At 39.8% G+C, this 22,924-nt stretch overlaps 3 protein-coding genes across 3 annotated transcripts; 2 read left to right on the forward strand and 1 right to left on the reverse strand.

Annotated features, from left to right (window-relative positions):
- The first annotated feature begins 9,662 nt into the window (after positions 1–9,662).
- On the forward strand, positions 9,663–11,308 carry LOC115633724 (endoplasmic reticulum junction formation protein lunapark-A). Its single transcript, XM_030531191.1, has 5 exons — positions 9,663–9,808; positions 9,905–10,134; positions 10,203–10,762; positions 10,821–11,012; positions 11,080–11,308. The coding sequence occupies exons 1-5, from the start codon at positions 9,782–9,784 to the stop codon at positions 11,247–11,249; spliced, it is 1,179 nt and encodes a 392-aa protein (XP_030387051.1). The 5' UTR covers positions 9,663–9,781; the 3' UTR covers positions 11,250–11,308.
- A 5,041-nt stretch (positions 11,309–16,349) lies between these two features.
- LOC115634610 (DNA translocase FtsK) lies at positions 16,350–16,937 on the forward strand. The gene is made up of 2 exons (XM_030532460.1): positions 16,350–16,364; positions 16,440–16,937. The coding sequence occupies exons 1-2, from the start codon at positions 16,350–16,352 to the stop codon at positions 16,935–16,937; spliced, it is 513 nt and encodes a 170-aa protein (XP_030388320.1).
- A 1,559-nt stretch (positions 16,938–18,496) lies between these two features.
- On the reverse strand, positions 18,497–19,810 carry LOC115628570 (uncharacterized histidine-rich protein DDB_G0274557). The gene is made up of 3 exons (XM_030524778.1): positions 19,790–19,810; positions 19,547–19,608; positions 18,497–18,800 (listed from the first exon to the last, which is right to left on the reverse strand). The coding sequence occupies exons 1-3, from the start codon at positions 19,808–19,810 to the stop codon at positions 18,497–18,499; spliced, it is 387 nt and encodes a 128-aa protein (XP_030380638.1).
- Between the last annotated feature and the right edge of the window lie 3,114 nt (positions 19,811–22,924).

Raw genomic sequence — 22,924 nt, forward strand, 5'->3', positions numbered from 1 at the left:
TTAGGGCTTTTAATGTTCAGATTTTAAGGTATGCGGATCACCATTTCGGACCACTATATCCCATAGCTGGAAAGAAGGGCTTAGAAACGCATTTTTAAAAAAGTCGAAATAAATGCATTTCAATTTAAACCAAATTATCTGCTTTTTGTTTTCTAAATTCAAGAAAAAAGCTTTTTAGAAACTTCGAAGACCGCATATAACAACAAAATTGATTGCTAATATTATAATGAAAGTATAATTAACATCTAGCAAGCCTTTTTTCTGAGTGCAATCAAATGCACGTGAATACATATAAGCACATACATATATATAAGTGTATATAATATGTATACACCACATATATGTAGATTCTCATACATAATGTACATTCCGGCTGTGGCTACGGCTGCTGGCAAACGTGGACGTGGACGTAAGCTAAGGAAACACACTGGCCGAGGTCCATAAAGCGCAATGAGGTCCTGCGCATTGAGGATGCGGCATGTCAACTTTATTGCGGTTTGACTTCCCTGCTCAAAAGTCAGCCAGCGCCGATATTCGAAAAGAATATGCCCGAAAGAAGATGCCTCTATGGCTCTGGTTTATGATTTACAGCACTCGCTTCGTTTTTTTCGCGCTATTTTTTTAGAGCGGTAATGGCCCTCGTAAAGTCACTTATATTTGTATATACAAGTATGTATATAGCACATTGTATATATGCTTAGGGGCGGCACAGCGACTCACATTTCGCGCACTGATTCTAAAAAATGAAATCAGCTTGTTCGAATTTCAAGGCAGCCAGCGCAGGCTCTTCCAGCAAGATGGCTATTGTTGGCAACAACATTTTCTAGCCATTTTTTGTGCACATTCTGTTTAGATGTTTTTTGTATTTGCTTACCTTTTTTACCTAGACCCGTATCCTCATCCTCATCCGAATCCGCGCCCGCGCACCTTTTATGAAGGGCCATTGCTCGAACAAATAGCAACGATAATATTCTGTTCCGTTTTTTAGCTGGGTCTGTCATAAAAATTAGGCGACATAAAAAATCTGCATTGGAATTCTAGTTCTAGTTTCAGATTTTTAGGTTTTTAGGTTTTCAGGTTTCCAGGCTTTGCAGTGCAGATCTGACGGCTGTTCGCAGAATTCGGAAGTCGGAACAGCGCGACCTTGCCGTTTAGCAGTCATAAAAAAATTGACTCGCTGCGGCGATATTTTTTTAGGAAATCATCTCAAAAGTCCACTGCAGTGGAAGCAGCCGATGATGCAGAAAATCGCCTGCCACTGTCGCATAGTACGAGTACTGTGCTGATCATAAAAAGTGGGTGCAAAAAGTTTTTACAAATAATTTTTTTATTATTGTCTAAAAAAAAAAAATTGAAAACCGAACCAGAAGAATGCTGAAATGCTGAAAAGTCACAAGGCTGCGGATATGTTATAAACGGGCCTGAACGATCGAGAAATAAGTATGCAGGGATCAAGTCAAGGCAGTCAGGCTATTAATTAGCCAAGGTTAATGCGATTTGTTGCTTAATAGACTAACTGTTAGTCAGAGAGATTAGCACTAGTTCAAGAGCAAGAGTTATCTTTAAAGGGATTTAAAAGTTATACATCCATTCTCTAAAAGAACTTGCAAATATTTGTACACATGTTTTATGGCAAAGCAGGCAGTCCTTTTGATCCCTCATTATAATTGAATTTTAAACACGACTGAATAAATGGATGTCACTTTTCAATCTAGAAACTCCTTTAATATCTGTGAATACCCATTAAGTTAGCATTAAATTGTGGCTGGCAAGACATGTTTATATTATTTTTTTTATTTATGTCAACAAACATATGACTGTCGATATAGGAGGAAAGTATATACAAATTATAAAAAGCGTCTTATAAGCTAGAAGAACCTAAATTACAATAATTTCTAATTAACGCATCCGGGAACATTATTTGCCTTTCGGCAAGCGGTGCCTGTTGCCTTAAAATGTGTTAAGAAATGCTTAATTTGTTGACTATTGCAATCATCTTCAATTTATTTATTTATTTCTGTGCATAAATGAGGCAAAGGAGGAGTTAAAGAAGAAGCTTACAAGCTCACATTTTGAAAATAGACCCAAGCACAGATATAGAAACAAATAAAAAGTAATCATTTAAATGAAATAAAAACTTAAAGGAAACTTATCTTTTTAATATACACCATATTTTTTATGATTTCAGCATAGAAACAAAATTTGGGAAAAAAAACAAACACAAAGAAGGCAATAACAAGTCTTTCTTCAACTCTTCTTAAGAGAAGAATAAGAATTCGCAGACACAGAAATGTTTAATCGATACAGTAAATTATAAGAAGTGTATAATAAGAGCTATAATATGTTATTGCTAATTTATTTGTGTTCATTATTATCATTCTAACTTTATATAAATTATAAATGTGAACTTGTAATTAAGACTGAACGCCTAGTTTAAGTTGTATTTGTATTTAACTCTAAGTTTAATTTAAGTTATAAATATAATAGTATAATTTAAAAAAAAAAGAAAAACATACAAGTATTCAAGTCAAACCTTAGTCGTCTGCCTTTTAAATCTAAATTTAACTATTTAACTATGAGTTTAATTTAAGTTATAAATATAACAGTATAATTTTAAAAAAACAAGAAAAAAATTATTCAAGTCAAACCATATTCGTCTGAATTTCTAACAAAGCAGCAACTCTAATGCAATTATCTAAAGACCATTAAATGGAGTGTTACAAGATAATTAACCATCGAGTGCAACGACTTGAAGGTCCATTTGATGAGCTATATCGTAAACAATTCTTAAGTCTGAAATTTGGCGAAAACTTGTCGCCAACATGAAACGACTTTTAATGTTGTCTTCGGCCGAAAACTAACACCACGGAGAAGCGTCAAACTGTGATTTGTGTTTTGAACTTGCCGCTCCCGTTCCCAATCGCCTATTATGCAAATTAGGCAAATTAATTGAGGCAGCGGTCACGCATGTCAAAGGCAGCAGCAGAAGTAGCAGAAGCCGCCGCCAGCCGGCGATGGGCCTGGCAGGCCTACTTTGCAGCTCTCTCTCTCTCTCTCTCTCTCTTTCTCTGGGCTGACCTTCGACCTTTATTGCTGGCTTGTTTGTGACTATTTTTTTCAATTTCATTTTCACAGGCAATTGCCGCTTGTCTGTCCTTTTTTAGCACGTCGGTGTGTTTATTTTTTAGCTGGAATTCGAGCGGGATTAGAATTTATGACACCAACGCCCACATAATGCGAGCGGCAACGTCATCATCAGCAGTCTGCCAATAAAACACTAAGCGCTTCTGCTAATGGATCGGCAGCATATACTATATATATATATATACACACACACACACTCACATACACTCGTTTGTAGTATTTTTTAATGAACTTCACTGAATGCTGTGAAAATGAAATTCAAACATAACTCAGATGACGATGTTGAAGGCAAAATGGCGCTAACCACCACATGATTGGCCCCTCCATCCAGCGGCAGATGTGGGGCGAAGAGCGCGCGCCATTAGTTTCACGCTCTCAGCCATATCCGGAACAGTTTTCCGCCCCAAAAAAATGACACATAAAATATGCCAAGGAGCATACTAGTCTCTGAGTGAGTGAGTGGCCTCAGTGTGCAGGCAGGCAATCAATTAGCATACAATTAAAAATGCTTAAACAGAGAAATCAACTTGAGTTGCATTCAATTTTAATGATGCCGGGCATCTGCCGCTGTAAGTGCTCCCGACTGGGACTGGCTCTGGGAGTGGGACTGGGAGTGGGACTGGGAATGGGACTGGGACCAGGGCCCGCCGACGTCGCGTCCTCTGTCTGTGGCTGTGCAGATCAAAGCGACGACAACATAATTGCCTGCTACTTCACAGTTTCGTAACACTTAAGGCTGATGGCCCCTGCCTATACTCTCATGCATCTTATCGATCTTGTGCCTCCGTTTTATCTTTCTGCGACAGCAGCCGACTCTCTGCCCTGTCGCCCGGACGTCGCAGTCTGCGGTTGTCGAGTGTCGAGTGTGCTCCACAGTTGTTGCGGTTCCGTTTTTGGTCTCTCAACTGGCTGCTAATTGAGTTTTAAGTAGCTGGGCACATCCACTTAAGGCTCCGTCCGGCTTACGCACATATAGGTCAGACATATAGTAACATCGGGTGTACGGAAGTAGCGCACATTGCCTTGCGCGTTCCCATTGCTTCCTGCCCTTAAGTTGAACTATCCGTGTCCTAGTACTTAACCTATTCAGATGATCGCATCTTCTATCAATAGAACAATAAATTGGAGATTGAATTTCCACACACATTTTAGAAATTATATCTGTAATCCATCTGCTTAATATATGTACTTGTATAAATCAGATTACGTAATATTTAAGTATTTAAATTAATATCGAATTTCTTTGATTTTAAACAAAGGGAAAGAATAGAGTTTAATATCATCTCTAGCTTTATATTTCTTGGGATGATTTTGCTCCATCTCATGGGTTCTTGATTAAATTTTTCCCCCACTTTTGTTACATATTAGATACTTCCCGTACACGCATAAGCTGTAAAACACACACTTCATATATTTTGAAGTCGATAAGGTTTTATAACCTGTACTCTTTATTATTAACTAATTGTAGATAGACACCAATTTATGAGCCAATTTTTTTGTGAATATATGAAATGTAAATGAAAATTTTGCTCCATAGATCATAAAAACAACTATAAATCGTATATTAAAATTTTGCTGCTCACCAAAAGACATAACAAGGATTCTTTAAAGGAATACGTGCTAGACCTATGGGTCAGGAACTTATGAACTGAACTGCTGAGTCTATATATTTTGAGGACTGGATATCGATTGCCAAAGGGCTTCTAAGCCACCTAATTCGAATTACAAATATACTCCGTTGAAATTCTTCTCTAACACATTCCCGCTTCAAAGAGCTTCAGCACAGGCATATAGCTTTATATTTTGGAACTCAATACGATTACATTTAAACTAAACATGTAATAATTATTCCACTAAACGCACATTTTGGTCTTAAAGCAATACTGGTAATTATTTAAAGAAGCAACTATTTTGACTCAGGACTAAAATCAATTAGACATGTATGTATGACTTCGTATTTTTGGTATCAGATCTCACACTATTGGTTTTTGTAGTGTGTCTGAATTGAATTTAAATCAAGTCTAAAATAAATGCCAACATTCTGAAATAAAGATGTCTGAGATGGACAAGATTTCTCTACTAATTATAAGCCTATCTAAGCTGATTGAGCATAACATTCCTGATCGGTTATTTCTATTCTTTGTAATATTTATTCATTTAATACACTCTTCGCAGTAGAGCACTTTCGTTTCTGAAGCTGCTTTTGTAGAAGCCGAGTTCTGCAGACGTTGAGGCAACGTATTAGAGTAGGATCGCTGGCTAAGACAAGCCATAACTTGTAGTTCAGATAAACTCTTCTGAATTGTCACCAACTTCACTTTTAAATAAAAGAGAAAATCCTGTTAAAGCGGTAGTCGTCTCTTGGCCCAACCCTATCAGATCCTGTTAAAACGATAGTCGTCTCTTGGCCCAACCCTATCAGCTGACCTCACCACGATTTCAACCGACTTTTTGTTAGGCAGCTGTGCTCCTTTTAATTAATAAATCGATCTACTATATGCCGACTGGGTCTACACACCCGCTTAGATTTTGTGTGTCTAGACTAGTCGCTAATCTGCAAACAAGTCAACTCTTTGGCATAAATGGGCAGCTTGTAATCACTTCCGCGAATCGCATAATTGTGCCAATTTCTCGGCACAATTGTGGCACTTTCTCTCTGATATGGACGAGCTGACTGACCTGTACAGCCGACTGACCCTTTCGACACCGCAGCCAAGTGCAAATCCTTGCCCGGACAATGGCCACAGAATGAAGAACAAGTAGCTGCGAATTAGCAATCCTATCATGCTTTTATGGCTGGCCAACTCTTCTTCTACTCTTTCGCGCGAATGCCGCACTCAGGCAGAGAGCAGGCAGGCTAAACGGGCATCTAGAGGCTGTTTTGCATACCCCTTCCATGCGGGTGCCCTACGCCGATAATCCTTCTAAATGTTTGCATTAATTTCGAGGCGTAAACGGATTAGGGCGTTGGTCCAGGGCGTTACCCGCAGCAGAAGCCGAAACCGCCGACGCGGCCGCCGGTCGTCCGTTCGTTCGCCGGCTTGGGAATGGAAGGTGAGCGCGTTTCCATGCTTAATTGCCCTTTAAAAAGCGCAAATCACGCGCCTCCCTGCACTGACCTGCTCCGCTCTGCTTTGGCATTGCACCGACTTTCGGCGGAAGATATCAACGCCCGCCTGTTGTCCTGTTGACCCTCTAATCCTTTCGTATTTGCGCTGACTTTTGGACAAAGTCCGCGCCTAATCCGCTCGCGAAAGGCTTAAAGTGTTCGGGTCGGGTCGGCGAAGGGGGGGGAGGGAGGCGAACTATTGCCGGCAGGCTAACAGGATTACTGCCGATTACTCCAGATGATCCGTAAAAGTCAATCTCAATCTGCTACGTGGCTAATTGCAGTAGCCAACTTGAAAACTCCCAGCCAGCCTGTTTATTTGTTTGTTTGTTTTCGTTTGCGTTTGTTTTGAGAATTTCTGGCAATTAAGTTTCGGGATTTGTTGCGCTCTGATCGGCTCAGCTGAAGCGTTGCAAACAAATTCCGTTAAATGCAAAAACATTGGAGTGCGGGGGCGTGTGAAGCAAATGCCTGTACCTGTCGCTAACCATTCTTCCATTCTCTTTTTTCCCGCCCGAAGGTCGCAAAGTCAAGGAGTCAAGGAGTCAAGACATCAGTCGTAATGTTCGTTTTTTTACTCAGAACTTTTCGTGCTAAAAATCGCACAGATTATGCGCGGATTATGCGTTGATTGCGCACGATTATGGAAGGATGCCTGGAAGGAAATTGTAGACAAAAGTGCGTATATATGGCCGTTTTTTTTACGATTCGCGCTAAATCCTTTCTCAACGGGTACAAAACCCCGCAAAACGTCCTTCGGGTGCATCGGCAACATTGCATCGCCTACTTGCGTAAAATTTCATAACCCTACGTTATTCGTGGAAAGGCATCCTTTTTACCTCTTGCCAATCCGTTGGCTAAAAAATAAAGTAAAAAACGCTTAACCCAACTTCCGCGCCTTCAGCACTTCGGCGGAACATGAATCGCAAACAATTGCCACAGGTAAAGAAATATGTGTACAGACAAATATTTCGCAAAAAAAAACACGCAATATGCTTTAAAAAAAGTCGAGTCGAGTCGAGTCGCGACAATGCCTGCTTATATAATGGGGTTATATGACATGACATTATGAAAACAGCGGACGGCAATGAAAGGCTGGTGCTTGTCTCTTTTTTCTGCATTATTCGCTTGCTTGTTCATTTCAAAAAAAAAAGCAGTTATGTGTTTATAAAAAATAGTCGAAATGAAGAAGCCATTTTGTTTAGTACCTGCGTTGTGAGGCGCATCTGACAATTTGATTTTCTCTAAAAATCGGCGTTAATTACTCACAAGCCATTGCCGGCAATTATAAACAACTGCGCAGATGTGCGTTCAGGCGTGGATTGCATTGAATTTAAAATTTGTAGAAAGGGGGGTAAACGGCTTACAAAACAAAACCGAAGCACACCAAAACCAGTGCGTGGGTGATAAATGTGCGTGATTTCGAATGAATGCGCATCGATTAAAACCGCAGAGGCAATCAATTTGCGCCTTTTACACCAAATTGGCTCGTACGCAGCCAATTAATGTCAGCAGACAACAACAACAGCAACAATAACAACGCATCAGCGACCGTTAGGGTGCAAAACAATTACAACAAAGCACCCTCGCCCTCGCCCTCACCCTCACTCCAATCCATGCCGCTCCATTTCATGCCATTGCTCCGACACCCACGCTCAGGGGCATAGCCAGCGTCTCATTTGGAGGGGGTTGGAGAGAACGGCTTATATTTTATAGTTTTTGAAGCAAAAAATATATAATGAGAAGCAGTGCAGGCTGGCTTTTTTCCTTAATACTTTATGCTGCCTAATGTTTGTAATAAATAAAAAATAATATGGTAACAATATAAAGTTCCCGCATCAATTTACCATTTTCTTGGGAACAGCAAAAGTGCCTATCAGCCGCACAATTATAGGTGCTATATATATCGCATTGTAAACACTGTAATATATATATTTGTGGCTATGAAAATATTTCTGGGTAAGCGCTGAAACCATCAAATAAGTTTCTTATGCGTGCCTATGGTACTATACGTTTAATATGGACGCATTTTAAAAAGAATTTCATATCGAATTCTAATTCGAAACTTAAATAAACTTTAAAATTGCAAAGAGAGAAATTTTAGCAAGGAATTATAATAATCACACATTCTGTTCAGTTTTTTTTTTTTCATCCATAATATTTAACGTCTTTGAAAACTCATCTTAAATTCTGCTGAAATTCAAAAAAGAATTGCAAACAACATTTTAGGCTATTACTGGTGAATTTAACTTTTCAGACAATAATCGAGGACGTCGAGTAATATTAAAAAAAAATGATAAAAGTTGAGCTGCATTTTAAATTTTGTAACGGGCAGAAGGGTGTTTGAACTGCCTATATTATTGTACCTCTTCGCCACGCCCATGTCCACCACGCTGCTGGCATTCCGCACGATAAACTTCTAATAAAGTCAAATTGAGCGTTTTTGCGCACTGGGCGTCTAATTGCCGTTAACTCGTCTGGTAGGGGCTCTCCCTACCTCCCTTTACCGTTAGTGGAGGGAAAGTAAATGAGTGGTGGTCGCGTTTGATTAAACGCATAAACTGCCTGCCGTTGCAAAGGTAAAGGCAATACGATGTTGCTGTTGCAAACAAAATTGTAGGTTACACTGGTATTATGCATCATACACCGCAATGAATAAGTGCCTATAATTGTGACTTTAAAGAGATATCGTCGACGGCCATTTTTATGAACAGCCACGAAAATAAACAAAAACCACCACCAAACTCTCTCATAAAAAATATGCCTGACGTTTTGGAGTCTGTTGACTTGCGCTCTCGCGCGCAGGCGCTCTCTCTCTCTGTGGCTCAGAGAGTTGAACATGCGACCCACTGATTGGCTAACGTGTAGCTCCATTTTGGATGCCGACACGCCCAAAACTCAGCTGCTGCTGCTGCTGCTGCGTCTGATGGTGTTGCTGGCTCTGCTGGCGCCGCTGCTGCCTTTGCTGCTGCTGCGGCACATTATGGAACGTAATGAAGTTGAGTTAAAGCTAATAAAGTAAAGCGAAATAAAATGCTGCCATAATTGGCATCGTTTATGCTGAAACCATGAATACTAAAAAGTTGAAGTGTATTTTAAATGCACGGCTAATAACTAGCAGACATTCAAACCAAACCAAAACAAACAAATCATTGGGGCTTTTAAATTGAACTAAAATGTTCTCAAAATTAACCAATTCAGGCATCAGATAAATACTTCTTTAGTTAATCCTTTAAATGAATTTCGTTGACTTCACACTACACTTCATTCGTAAATGTGTGTTTTAAATCAATACGTTACGTTTTTGCTTACGTTTTAGTACAGTTGTTTGTTTTGTAACAGCGAGCTTTTGACCGTGTAAGATTTGACAAGGTGGCCACACTTTAATAAAACGCCTTTTCGACGAGTCACATCCCTAAAGGCTAAAGACTGCCAACTCATCGCAACACCTACAGCTAGGCAATGCTACCGTAGCATTTCGAGTCGAGCTAAATTTAAGTTTTTGCATTGGCATTTATTAACAACAAAATGGGCATAATTCTATCGAAATTTCGGGTAAGTTCCGCTTTGGCTCGTTATCAGCAGAATCGCAATTAGATGCTGATTTCGCGCATCTGCACCTATAATACACGCACGCATTTCTAATTATAGAAAGAAAAGTCAACGGCAGCGGTGCTGGAGGGGCTGCAGGAGCAGATTCAAGAGCTAGAACAATACTTGAAGAATACGCAAGAGCGAAAACGTCGTTTCGTCAGCAACTTTTTGGGCGTCACAATTGGCATTTACATAGTGGGCTTCGTACTATGGTATTTCTTCTATTTCCCGCCAACTGTGAAGGAGCGCCTCATGAATTTGGTGCCCTTGCTCATATTTCCAGTTCTGTGAGTAATGCGATGAGATCATTAGGCAGTGCATCAAATAATATTGAATGAATTGAATATATTTTTAGCATTATATTCTTACGGCAAATTTTCACCTGGTATTTCCAACGAAAGCTGAACAAAAATGGAAATAAGCTAGCCGAACTGAAGGTGAAGAAGAGTCAAATATTAGACCAGGTCATGGATAAGGAAATCTATAAAGATGCAGTTAAACTGCTCGAACGTTTCGGCGACAAAAAACTGAATCCCATAACTAGCCAATTGAGCGCAACACCGCGACCATCGCAAAGCATTACGGCATTGAATCGCTCAGCTAGTAATCAAATTCCACGCACGCCGATAGCCGCGCCAGGCGCACGGCAACAGCGGAGCCTCACACCCTACACCAGCGTCTATCGCAATCAAAACAACAATTTGAACACCAGCCTCAGCAGCAATGTTCAACGCTTGCAGGTGATGCCAGCGACTCCAGTTACGCGGGCCGGGCAGGAGCTTCGCCGACGAACGCCTTTTCCGATTGTCGACGAACGTTCACGCAGCGCTCTGGACCGTATCGTGGACATGATTGTCGGCGATAGTCCGCAGGATCGCTTCGGCATGATCTGCAAGAAGTGCCATTCCCACAACGGTAAGTGAAGACCAATTTCGGCATATTTCTGAATTCAACAACTATCCATTATTCGCAGGCATGCTGCCGAAGGAAGAATACGAATACACCACATTTCGGTGCGCATTTTGTGAGGAGTTGAATCCGGCACGCAAAGAACGCCCCGTTGCGCCACGTCTTGCCTTGCAGCAATTGCCGGAAACACCGAACACACCATTAAGTGCCCGCAACGAAAGCTCCGATAGTGGATCATCGGCTGATGAAGACTCAGGTATGTTTCTAAGCTTTCTGCTTCGAGCTTTGCATATTAATCTGATAGTGTTTGCTGCTCGTTGTAGACAGAGAAGAGCCGACGCGCTCCGAGCAGCTTCAAGCACTGCAACCGACTGATATTACTGAAACAACAACAACACCAACAACGACTGCTTCAAGCCATGAGAGTGAAACCGATGTAGCCGCCGAGCCCGAGGCTAATGCGGCGGCTGCGAGTGAAAGTACGCCAGAATAGAGAATAAGTTCGCGTAATACGTGAAAAACAGGAAATATAATACATAGTTTGATATTGTACATTTTCCTTTTTTAATTATTATTTATTTTCTTGTTCGTTGGTAAGCAAAATGTCAACAGTTTTGTTTGCTTTAGTCACTAAATCCAACTCACTAGCTTAATTCTAAATTAATGAACTAAAACATAAATTGTTGAATTAAAACTAAAAACGGAATGTAAATTGAACACGAAACTGAAACTTATGCAAAACCCCTGTTAGACAACTTTCTTTGCGCTGCCCGTGAGACCACACTCACTGCCGACGCCCCGCAATCCCGGCCGTCAGCTTAGAAGGAAATTGATAATTAACAACTATGCGAAATATTGTTGCAAAAAAGGTGTCTAATAGCATAATAATTTAAAACATGTCTGCGACAAAAGACAAGTTGGCATACACATCTGATCAAAATAATAGGCAGACGATGATAAGAAAATGTGTTACTACTGCTATAGGCTTTCGACACAAGATCGAAAAAAGAGTTTCATTTTAAAATCAGTTTTAACTGTACACATGACAATAGGTGCGCAAGTCTGCTTTAAACTGCTCGAAATAATGACTGCAGGTTGATAAACCCTGGGGAGCTTAAATTGAGTTATTTTGTCAAGCTTTGGTGCGTACTTTTATGTAATATTCATAAAGGGTGTTTCTGAAATTCCAAAGTTTTTTCAAAAACCAAATTTAAGCTGTTTTTGCATTAGCATTATTCTTGTATAAATAATGCATTTTTTTTTGGCGAAAATTGTGGTATTTCTAAAAGTAATGTAGATTTTTAACAAATCTAAGCTTACAGAACTGTAATTTAAAGTTAAAATTAATCACTTCTGAATTTGAGTGGGAAATTTCTAAACAGCTGCTCATTTAAATCTTTTAGAAATCAAAATAGGGTGCAGAATCCATAGTTGCTGTTTGCTGTACTTGTGTAGACTTTATGCCAAAAGACAGCTGCATAAAAAATAATAGTTACAGTGAAAACTCCCTTAATGGACACCTCTTTTATCCGGACACTTTTTGTAAAACATACATAAATACTTGATACACCGATCGAATGTTTTAGAAAAAGTGTCCGCCGAAGAGAGTGTCCGGATAAAAGAGTTGTCCATTAAGAGAGTTTTCACTGTATATGCAACTTGATCAGAGTCTAAATTATTTAAAATGTAGCAGCATTTGATTTCATAAAATTGAACGCCCATTGTTCTTTGCTCGTACAAATTGAGCGGAAACAGCAATTGGGAACTTTAAAAACTTTAGATGTAAGATGTTGCAACTGCTGTACGCTCGGAACAATGATCTAAATATGTAGGCATAACTGTGTCTTACACAATTCTTTTAATGAGTCATCGTCATGCTCTTAATGGACCGTACTAACAAATGTCTCGTAAAAAGCTTGGCGCACCTGTTACTCAAGGAATTTGAATTTGAAGGGGCGGCCTTTTGACAGAACATTCTTAAACTTTTCATGAATAAGCAATTAAACTCAATTTGAGCGAAAGAAAAGTATTAAATATTCGCAGCTCATTATTTCTTATTGGCTCACGAGCAATCAGATGGCGTATCTAATACCTTGATCAGGGGTGTACCTACAGTTACATTTTTGCGCGGTTATCAGCAGCATGGCGACAGCAACAACAATTTCGACTCGGTATAGCAGCAACAAAAATCAATGCACACGCGCGAGAACAAGCGGACACACACACATGCATTTGTACATACATACATATTTGTATGTATTGGTATACCAATGGATTGCATTATGGTGCCATATTATAGTACTCGTACATACATATGTATGTACATATATGAGCGGTCAACAATTCACAATTTCGCTGGCTTTTATTTTTCCGGGCCATTGATCAAGGCTAACGAGATCAGCTTTGGAGCAGCGAGACAAAACCGCGCGCGAGCAATATAACGCATTAAACGGCCGATATTAGAGTTTCCACCTACAAGTGCGACCAATACACACACACACACACATCACTCATATATACATTACACACATATGTACATATGTATGCACACAAATGTGCAATTGAGACACGAAGCGCCGCGCCCGCGCACATTCCTGTCGATGGTGGCGGTGAGTCTCTATGGCTGAGTCTGAGTCTGGCTTGGCGATTTACGCTGGCGGCGGCCACAGAAATTATAAGAATTAAACCAAATCTGTTACATGCTGCCAACAATTGGACACCGTCGGCCATTGTCCGTCCACATCCAGTTGTCCATCAATTGCCGCCGCCACCACCACATGTGCCTGAGCCTGTGTATGTGTGTGTGTGTGTGTGTGTGTTGCGCGAATATGTTGAGGCTTAGATGTTGGCCTCCGGGGCTCTGTGCTGGTGGTTTTTAGCTGCGGCTGATTAGCTCATAATTTGTGGGCCTGTGCATTTTTTCGGTTGGTAATTGAATTTCACAACGTACTAAGTACGGGTGTATGTACATATGTATGTATGTATGTATAAGTAAATGCGGCAATAGCCGATGTTGGCTCTGACGCTGGCGGAACTGCAACTTCGCCCAGGAAGTCAATAAGGTGTTGCGTCTGGGCATGCGTGGCATGCGTGTCAGTTTTGTGGTCGGCATTTATTGCAAAGCGCGGCAAAGCGCATTGACCAAGAAAAGCGAATATGGCATAACGGGTATTAAAATTACAGTTAAGCTCCAAGTGCAACAGAATCAGCAAATCCAACCCGAACACACTAATCAACACAATTTATCGTACAGATAGTTTAGGCGAACATTTCACTCCCCTTTTTGCTGCTGGAAGAGTCTGCGGAATGTAAAAAATACACGCTTTTCTGCTAAACTTTGACAAATGATATTAAAAAGTCGTACCTGAATAATGTATGTACATATATTTACTTTGTCATGGGAAGTTGGGTGCGAGCTACTCTTGCCTAAGACCGTTCTTTATTAAGAAGAGGCTTAGATTTCGGACACTTGAAGCGCCGGAGTGCAAAAAGAAGTTTACTTTCTATTGAATACAAATGTTTTTTTTTTTCATTAAATGAAATACTGAAATAGAAGCAGCCCAAAAAGGCTGTTATAAAAATATCTTTCTTTTTTAAAATCCTTAATCTTTATTTAAGATCTGTTCTAGGTTAGACAATTATTAAAATTTATGATAACTTCGACATTTTTTAATCATGCCGAGGAACGAACTCACATTGTGGGATTTTTCTTAGCTCGTTCAGCTAAGCCAGGCTCCATAAAAATATCTGAAAAGTCGAAAATAAATATGTTTACAGTCCGAAAATACATTTATGATTTGCATTTTATAAAAACACAATTTGTACACTTATTGCAATTTACGGCATGTTTGTATTATCAAAGGAACCATGGATTTTGAATTTTATGAACATAATTTCAATTTTTTTTCTTTATGGAACACATATTTCAATTCGTACTTGAAATCGGTAATGCAATATGTGGCATGCATTTATGGAAAGAACCGTCCAACTCATCCTAGAAAGCTCTGCAATTATTACTGGCTTATAGGCACTTGGAATTTTGTTACAGCTAGCGTCTTTGCACCAATCATTAATCATTTTACCAATCATTAATAGTTCATAACACATACATAACTATGCAAACAATTAAGTGAAAAACATAAATAATAAAACGTGGCATTACGTTATAAGCTTGATAAGGTGACTTCTTTCGCAAACCTTAGTTCATTTATAGGAGAATTACATTATTTGTTTAATGAGACTTATTTGATGAGCACATATACGAGTATATTAAAATAATAGATAGTTCATGAATAAGAAATATTTTGCAAATAAAATCATTTCACATTTCAGTTAATGATTAAATATGTTTAATTTGTATTCTTCTGATTCATTATATATTTATGAATGTACGGTTTTGTGTTCTGCCTTTGAAAGAAGTTGCGTCGTTTAAGATAAGATAAGCAAGCTTAAATTGCACTCTTGCCACCGACTATACTAGATTTGATCAATTATATATCACCATATCCATTACCTGGACTTTTCAGCTGCTCCAGTTTTGAGAAACTGGTGGGACAGTGTCTTTTCGAATCTGGTGCAAGTTCGCTGCACCGAAACCAGTTTCAGATTGTCATTCGCATATGACTGGGCTGCTGCCTGTGCCTTCCGGGCAGGCGGTTCGGCAACATGCGGACGGACAGCGGCGACATGTGGAAGGGGAGAGGGGAGGTGGGGGGCGACTAGAATGAAACCTGCAGCAAATGGGTGTGATCATACGCTTGGACCCACACATACACAAACAAACAAACACATATATGCATGTGTAAAGGTGTTTCTATGTCTGTCCGTCTCTTTGTCGAGAGCGTGAAGTGATTCACGAACAATTCATTCGTGTGCTGGTCCTGGCCCCGGGCCACTGATACATTTTGGCAAGGGCCAACCAAACGGGGCAGGCACTTGGTTAGTTGCAACTTCAGCTCGAACCGAATCGAAGTGGCAAGGCTTGTTGTCGAAACGCCAACGCGCCTATAAATTCGATGCTATTTTGGCCAAAAATGTAGATTGTAAGTCGGGCTTAGTTCATTGCTAATGACGGCATGTTTGTAACTCAATACTTGGCAGGTATGCAAACACACATACACATGCATATGTCTGTCTGTCTGTCTGTCCGTCTGTCCGTCTGTCCGTTCGTCCAACGCTCGATTTATTTGTTCGAGCGCCAACAAAGCGTCTAATAATAATCTGTTGGGCCAATCAAGCAAAATATGCGCGATCAGTCAACAACAACAGCAAAAGCTACAACAATAGCAACAACAAGTTGCAATTGCCGCCACCACTGCCACCACCGCCACCATTACCGTTAGCAGCTACAAGCCAAATCTGTGCTCGCCTTAACGAAAGTGAAACCGAATCGAGTCGCTGTCTCAGAGTCTCTGTGCACTGCAAATTCTAACTCGGCCCGGCCCGGCTCTGCTCTGCTCCGTTGTGTGGCTATAAAAGCGTCAGCACGACGCGCTGGTCTAACAGTAGAGCACTGACCAGTTAGCCCAATTGGAAGTTTAAATTTTATAGAGTTTATAGTCCAATTGGTCGACAAGGATTAACAAGGATTACAATGTTCTTTAAGCTGGTAAGTGGCATTTTTGGATAACGCTGTTGACCCCGCTCTCGGATCTCTCTCACTGTCTCACTGTCGCTCCGACAGCTGCTCGCCTCCTGCCTGGCTCTGGCCTTGGCCAAACCACAACATCCGCCTGCAGCTCAATATCCAGCCGGTGTGAATCCTCAGGACTGCCCAGGCTTCCCCATCTGTGATAATGCGCGTCTGCACAATCCCCAGCCCTGGAACTCCCCTGCCCAACACCAATGGCAGCCGCAGCCCCAGTGGCAGCAGCCCCAGCCCCAACAGTGGCAACAGCCCGCAGCACCTGCCTGGCAGCCACAGCCCCAATGGCAACAGCCTGCCGCACCCGCCTGGCAGCCACAGCCCTCCTGGAATGCTGCCCCCGCACCGGCGGCCGGTGGCGACAAATATCCGGCGGGCGTGAATCCACAAGTCTGTCCCAACTACCCGTTCTGTGATGTGAATGCTGGACATGCTGCCGCACCTGTCGCGGCGCCACCATTGCCTGGCTGGACGGAGCGTCTCTATCCCGCTGGCGTCTCACCGCACCAATGCCCCAACTTCCCATATTGCCACTAAGGCCCCCACTGGGCTTAGAGCCAATCAGCTAACACTCCACACTGTCCAATTTTGTCCTAACTTGTTTCCTAGCTTCCTTGCTTCCTCCTCTAACGCGAATTACCGAAGTTCTCAAACGATTTGGATTATTGTTGTTGGTGCCAAATAAAAAGAAAAATATGTTGGTAAATAATCTCTCTCTCTCTTGGGAGTGGGGGGTGGGGGGTTGTTGCTAATCAAAAAACAAAAAAGAAAAAGAAAAAAAAACCTTGTCATTAACTTTGGCTCATTCTGCGAGAATGCGAGACAGGCGTGGCCGTCCAAAGCCCAATCGTTTACAACAAGTTCCGCTCTTTCGAGACAAGGAGCCGAGCTCGCTTACAAGTGACTTTGTTGTTGTTTGTGTTATTGTTGCTATTGTTGTTATTGTTGCTATTGTTGCTATTGTTGCTGTTAACCTCATTAATGCATGCCACCGCGCCGCCTTTGTGAAAGTAGTTCTCCGATCGTTAGATAAACTCCAGTTTAGTTTAAATGCCGCATTTACGAGTAACCAGCGAAGGTCAAGTCCAACTGCAAATTATTTGTCCGAGGGTTTGGTCACAACCCAGTCCCAAAGTCACTTTCAAAGCCAGTTCCAGCCCCACAGTACACGACTGCAGCCCACATATGTATGTACGAGTACATAATTACAGCTATTGGTAATACCAATTTTAGGCATGTGGCAATGACACACCAATTTTCAATTATTTCATCTATGACTTCACTTTGTTGCCACTCTTAACGAATTTCCTAATTGCTAGGTTTACGAAATTAAATGCAAAATAAAGAAGGCGAATGGACTGCAAAATGGAGCTGTGGCTACCCCCTTTGTTAAAGCCAACACAGATTATTGGTTAGTTTAATTTTAATTGAATGAAAATATATTTCTGTAAGTACAAGTAAAGGAAGCATTGTTTGAACAAGGCATATTCCGATTTAAGTTTTTACTTTTGAGCCAAAAAAAGAAGGCCGTGCAATGTTGTAAATAGAAATGTACATATAATTACATAATTCTATAAGAACCAATCGGCATTTATTTGTTAGTAATACTTTCAATTTTCTATCAAATTTTGAACTTAGAAATAATATTAAGGAAGCTTTCTAATGCAAAGACTATTATTTATATCAATACTTGCAATTAAGGTAAATAATTCGAAATTCCAAGAACAATTATTTTTATTAATATTTAATCATAGATTTTCAGTGTTTTCCTGTTAATTAAATTAACCTCACCATGTTGTTCATTATAAAAGAGTGGCGCCAATGGTTGCTTATAATTATTATTGTTATTATTATAAACTGTATATATAAACAACTTCATTTTGAAGGTTAATTGCTGCCAAAATAATAAAACTAGTTCAAACATTTTATACCCTTTCGAATATGTAATCAGTAATCAAAAGTCTTACCCAATGATGCCAATTATAATTCATTTTAGTTTGTTTTTAATCACCTTTTTATTTACAAAATTTAAATTAGAATGTTGTACATATTTACAGCAGTCGCAGCTATTGGACCTTTGGAGGCCAACCAACAATTTACAGCCAACCATGCGATGACCAGCCCTTATAGTCGTGGACATCATGCAAGTCGTGAGCATCGATATGGGCGTGCTCGTCGTGATGGTCGTGATGTTCGTGATGATGATGAATGGGCACATGCACCTCCTCGCGATGGACATGATGCACTGGAACGGGCACCTCCTTATACACGGGCACGTGGACCTCCTTGTAGACTGGCACATGGACGGTCTTCACCACTGGCACCTCCTTGATGATCTTCTGGGTGTGATGATGGTGGATGGTGTGTACTTTATAGGGCACATGTATGGTATGGTGCTCACTGCAATGCAAGAATCCAGATGGATGTATTACGTAATGCACGCAAATTGTGAAAAGGAAGGCAAAGAAGTGGCCGAGAGAGCGAGCGAGCAATTAAAAACGAGCTTTGAAAGTGAAAAGCGCTGTTATGCGAACTGATTGGAAAATAGGTGGTCACAACTGCTGTTGCCACTGATAATTGGCATTCAACATTATTAGCTAATCAATGAGCCAACCAACTAACTTGTTGGCTGTGACTTGGCAGGCATTCAGACAAGCAGGCAAGCAGGCAAGGAGGAGACCAATGCACGGAATTTATAATTAGACGACGCAATTATGTGCGCATTATAATGAGTTAATGAAATGCCAGCAAAATTCCTGGGCCACACGACAAATGTCTGTATTGTTGCTATTGCTGGTGGACTTGTAATGAAGTCGTAAGTTCAATGGCGCTTTTAATGTCTAATTGAATTGCACTCGCAATTGCAGGCGGGCTCAGTTTTATGGAGCAATCGAATTGCATTATGCACCTCAGGTTGGGTGTGAAGTGCACTTAACAAGCTTTTTATTGCACATCTCGTTGCTTAATTGAATTATTCATAGGCATATTAACTAACTAGCTGCGTTTAAAAACTCATATGCGAACTTCGACTACTGGTAACCGCAAATGTTGCACGTTTAACCATAAAACGAAGCAACTTTGTTTTTAAAGACTGGATAGTATGTATTCCGACCACTTCCCACTCAAGCTATTAGCTCAATACTCACTGTTTGCCAAAGAAGCCGGGACTGGGTGCCGCATAGGCCACAGCGCAGAGTGCCACGAACACCTTAAATGGGGAGGAATATGCATAGGTTAGCCAAATATCAAAAAAATGCTGCATTCCAAACTATTAACACAACACATATCTATCACATTCAATTGTTAGTGTGGGTAACAGTCTTTTTTCAAATTTAACAGCACTCCTTTAACAGCACTCCTTTTTCACTGCACTGCACGGCAACACTTACGACAATTTTAAGGGCGGTCATATTTGTTTATGGTTGGATATGCTATGAACGAAACGAACGCGTTTAACACTCAAGTCCTTTTTAAAGTCCTTTTATACAAAATATTCCATGCACTGCCAATTGGCCGACTGCTGTTGACTGATAACCACACTCCGGTGGCTCATCCATTTTATACTCAATGCAGCGTGCAGAGCTCGTTTACAGCGACACAACATAGCCGAAAACATAAACATACACACATGCATGTGTGTGTGTTAGTTTGCATGTAAAACGTGACGTTAGCGCGCTAACAGTGCTCTGTTAACTGCTGGTCGTTGCGGACGTTTATTGAATCGCAAGCAACTTTTCGAGATTTGAATTTGTTTTTGTGGCTGCCTGTAGCCACGCATCAGTTGCTGGAAAATGAAGTCGCAACTATATGAATATATACATATGTACATACTCACATAGTATATGTGGCTTAAGTTCGTGTCTTAGCTCTTTAATACTCGTACGTTCAAAACATGACACAGACAATCGAACTTTGACTGCCCCCGAGGTTGTTACTGCACAGATTTTGATGACATATTCGGGCATCGCATTTTTGTGTGCTTTGTGCTTTTGTGTAATACAACACATGAATTACATAAATTTCAAAATCGTATTGTTGCCTCGTCTTCTTGTCAACCAAGCAGGTGCTATTGCTAGTTTCATTGTTTCTGTTAATGTTTATTTTGTTTCTGTTACTGTTGTTGTTGTTGTTGTTGTTGGTGTCGCCACTGTTGGGAATCATTCCAAGTGAATGACCAAGTGGCACACATTAGTTAATGGAATCAGCTATGGCTAAGTGAACGCAGTTTCAAAACCAATCAGGCAAATGGCACTGCACGACATACTATGTACAGTCAAGACTGTCTAAGATGTCCATTCAAAATTTAGAACTTTGTCATTTTAAAAATTGTAAAATGCTTACATATCATACACTTAAACAACAAATCACGCAATCAATATAAATTGAGGTGAGTTCTTTTCTCTTAACAAGGTTCTATTTTGAATTAAATATTATTAATCGGATTTCTAATAGGACATTTCGAATACTATTTGAGAAACCTGGTCTTCCATTTCTTTTGTATTACTTCTAAGATTAGAACTGATCGTTTTAAATGAAATACCCGCATTGAATCAATCAAACAATTTATAATTAAGATAACTTGAAGTTAATATTACTTGTAATAGCCGAATTTTCTATACTTTTTTAATGAGTGCTGGAAATTAAGAATTATTAATACCGTTCCCGAAACTCTGACGGACTTCATAGCACCAATTAAAAGGAGTTGACTGAAAAAAAATTTTTTTTTTTTAATTTTTAGAGCTCCGAATTTGTTTTGCACAACAACGCAATGCGCAATTAACCTGAATTAATTAATAATAGTGGCGAACTGGTTAAAAGCTTAAGCCAAATTTTTGTTTTCTGCGAACTATGGAACTAAATTGCTTAATTTTTAGCGTTTTTATTTTTTCAAAATATACAACCATACTCGTACTTATCAAAATACCTTTTTGTAAAGTAGACGAGACAAAGCATTTGCCTTTGAACTAAGTATACAACTCGAATAATCCAAATTGCTGTAAAACGTGTGCTCACAGCCAACAGAGATTAAATTTAATGTGCTCATGAGTTAACAAGTTAAACCAATAAATACCCTAAATTTATGTATGTATAAGTTAAGGTGTGGCAAATGAATTTAAAATGAAGGTTAAAACATAAACAAATAAAGTTGCAGACAACATGTTCATGGATTATCTATACTATATTCCTATTAATAGGATCTTCCCCTTATTGTATTTCCACTGTAGGTACAAGTATATGCCTTCATTTGCTTTGTCCCCTAGTCCGTCCACCTGCCAATGAACCAATCTGTCGTGCAGAAAGTGAACGTAAGGGCAACAGACCACAAAAACAAAACCTACTATAAATAAAAAATGAAAATAAAATAAAATCATGAAAATAAAAGTCACGCCAATCAGTTGCGATTCGTTTCCGATCCCTTTTTTGGATATCAAGGGGCACATCTTAGTAACGACCTTGAATGTTATGTTGGCTTTAACAGTGCGGTCGCTGTCTCTCAGCTTGTTATTGTGCATGTTACTGTTGTTGTTGGCAATTAAAGTCGTAAATGGGTCACACACACATAAAAAAACAAAAACAAAAGCAGAAAAACAGAAGCTAAGCCAACGATTGAAGTTTCAAAGGAGCACATCACGTACGCACGCGTTCAACATAAGTAACGGAAATTTGCAATAAAACGCACTTTGGTCATTGTATGGTTTCTGCTATCTTTGGTTTCAATTTTTTATTTTGATTTTTTGGATTTTTGAGCACTTACTTAACAGCTTAAGTCAAGCAACCACCAGCCAGCCCTAACCCAAATCGAAGCCCAGCAGCGGCGACTTAATCATGCAATGCATCGCACGATTTAACAAGCATTTGAGCGGCTTAGCCTCTGCTTTTGGATAAAATGCGGAATTTTGCATTCTGTACTCTAGGCGGTTACGTCGTCATTGTTGTTGTTATGTTGTCATGTTGTTGTTGTTGTTGTCCACGCCTTGACATAACATTGGCGCCAGATGCTGTTGCAATTGTAGCAATGTTATTGCTGTCAGGCGTGTCTGTTAACCGGCACGTCTGTTACCAAACATTTCCATCTCAATACGCGTACTGTTAAGCCAACTCTGTAAATGTATATATGCCAGTAGTATGTAGGCTACTGTGTTTTTCCGCAAGTTGTGTTGGATGCAGTGCTGCTGCTTTCCAAGTGCCAAAAAAGGCTAGATGAGCAATTAAAAACCAGCTAGAAATCCCTGAAAAAATAAATGATGCTGCTATTCTTGAAGGACTTCATATTTGTTGGTAAAAATGTATTGTATTATCAAGATGAGCTTCTAGTATAAACTATGGACTGTAATCATTATAAGTGTTATTATGAAATTTACAAAATAATGATTTTTTTAAATGTTATTCATTTTCTTAGATATATTATAATAAAAATAAAAGCAAAAATCATATTTTTAGCAAAAAAAAAAATAAAACTCATAAAATAATGTTTATTCTTAAAGTTGTTTTTTTTTTTTTTTTTTTGATCAAATAAATAAATA

The sequence above is a fragment of the Scaptodrosophila lebanonensis genome, unplaced genomic scaffold, assembly GCF_003285725.1.
Source record: "Scaptodrosophila lebanonensis strain 11010-0011.00,11010-0021.00 unplaced genomic scaffold, SlebRS2 tig00000001-arrow-pilon, whole genome shotgun sequence".
NCBI classification, from domain to species: domain Eukaryota; kingdom Metazoa; phylum Arthropoda; class Insecta; order Diptera; family Drosophilidae; genus Scaptodrosophila; species Scaptodrosophila lebanonensis.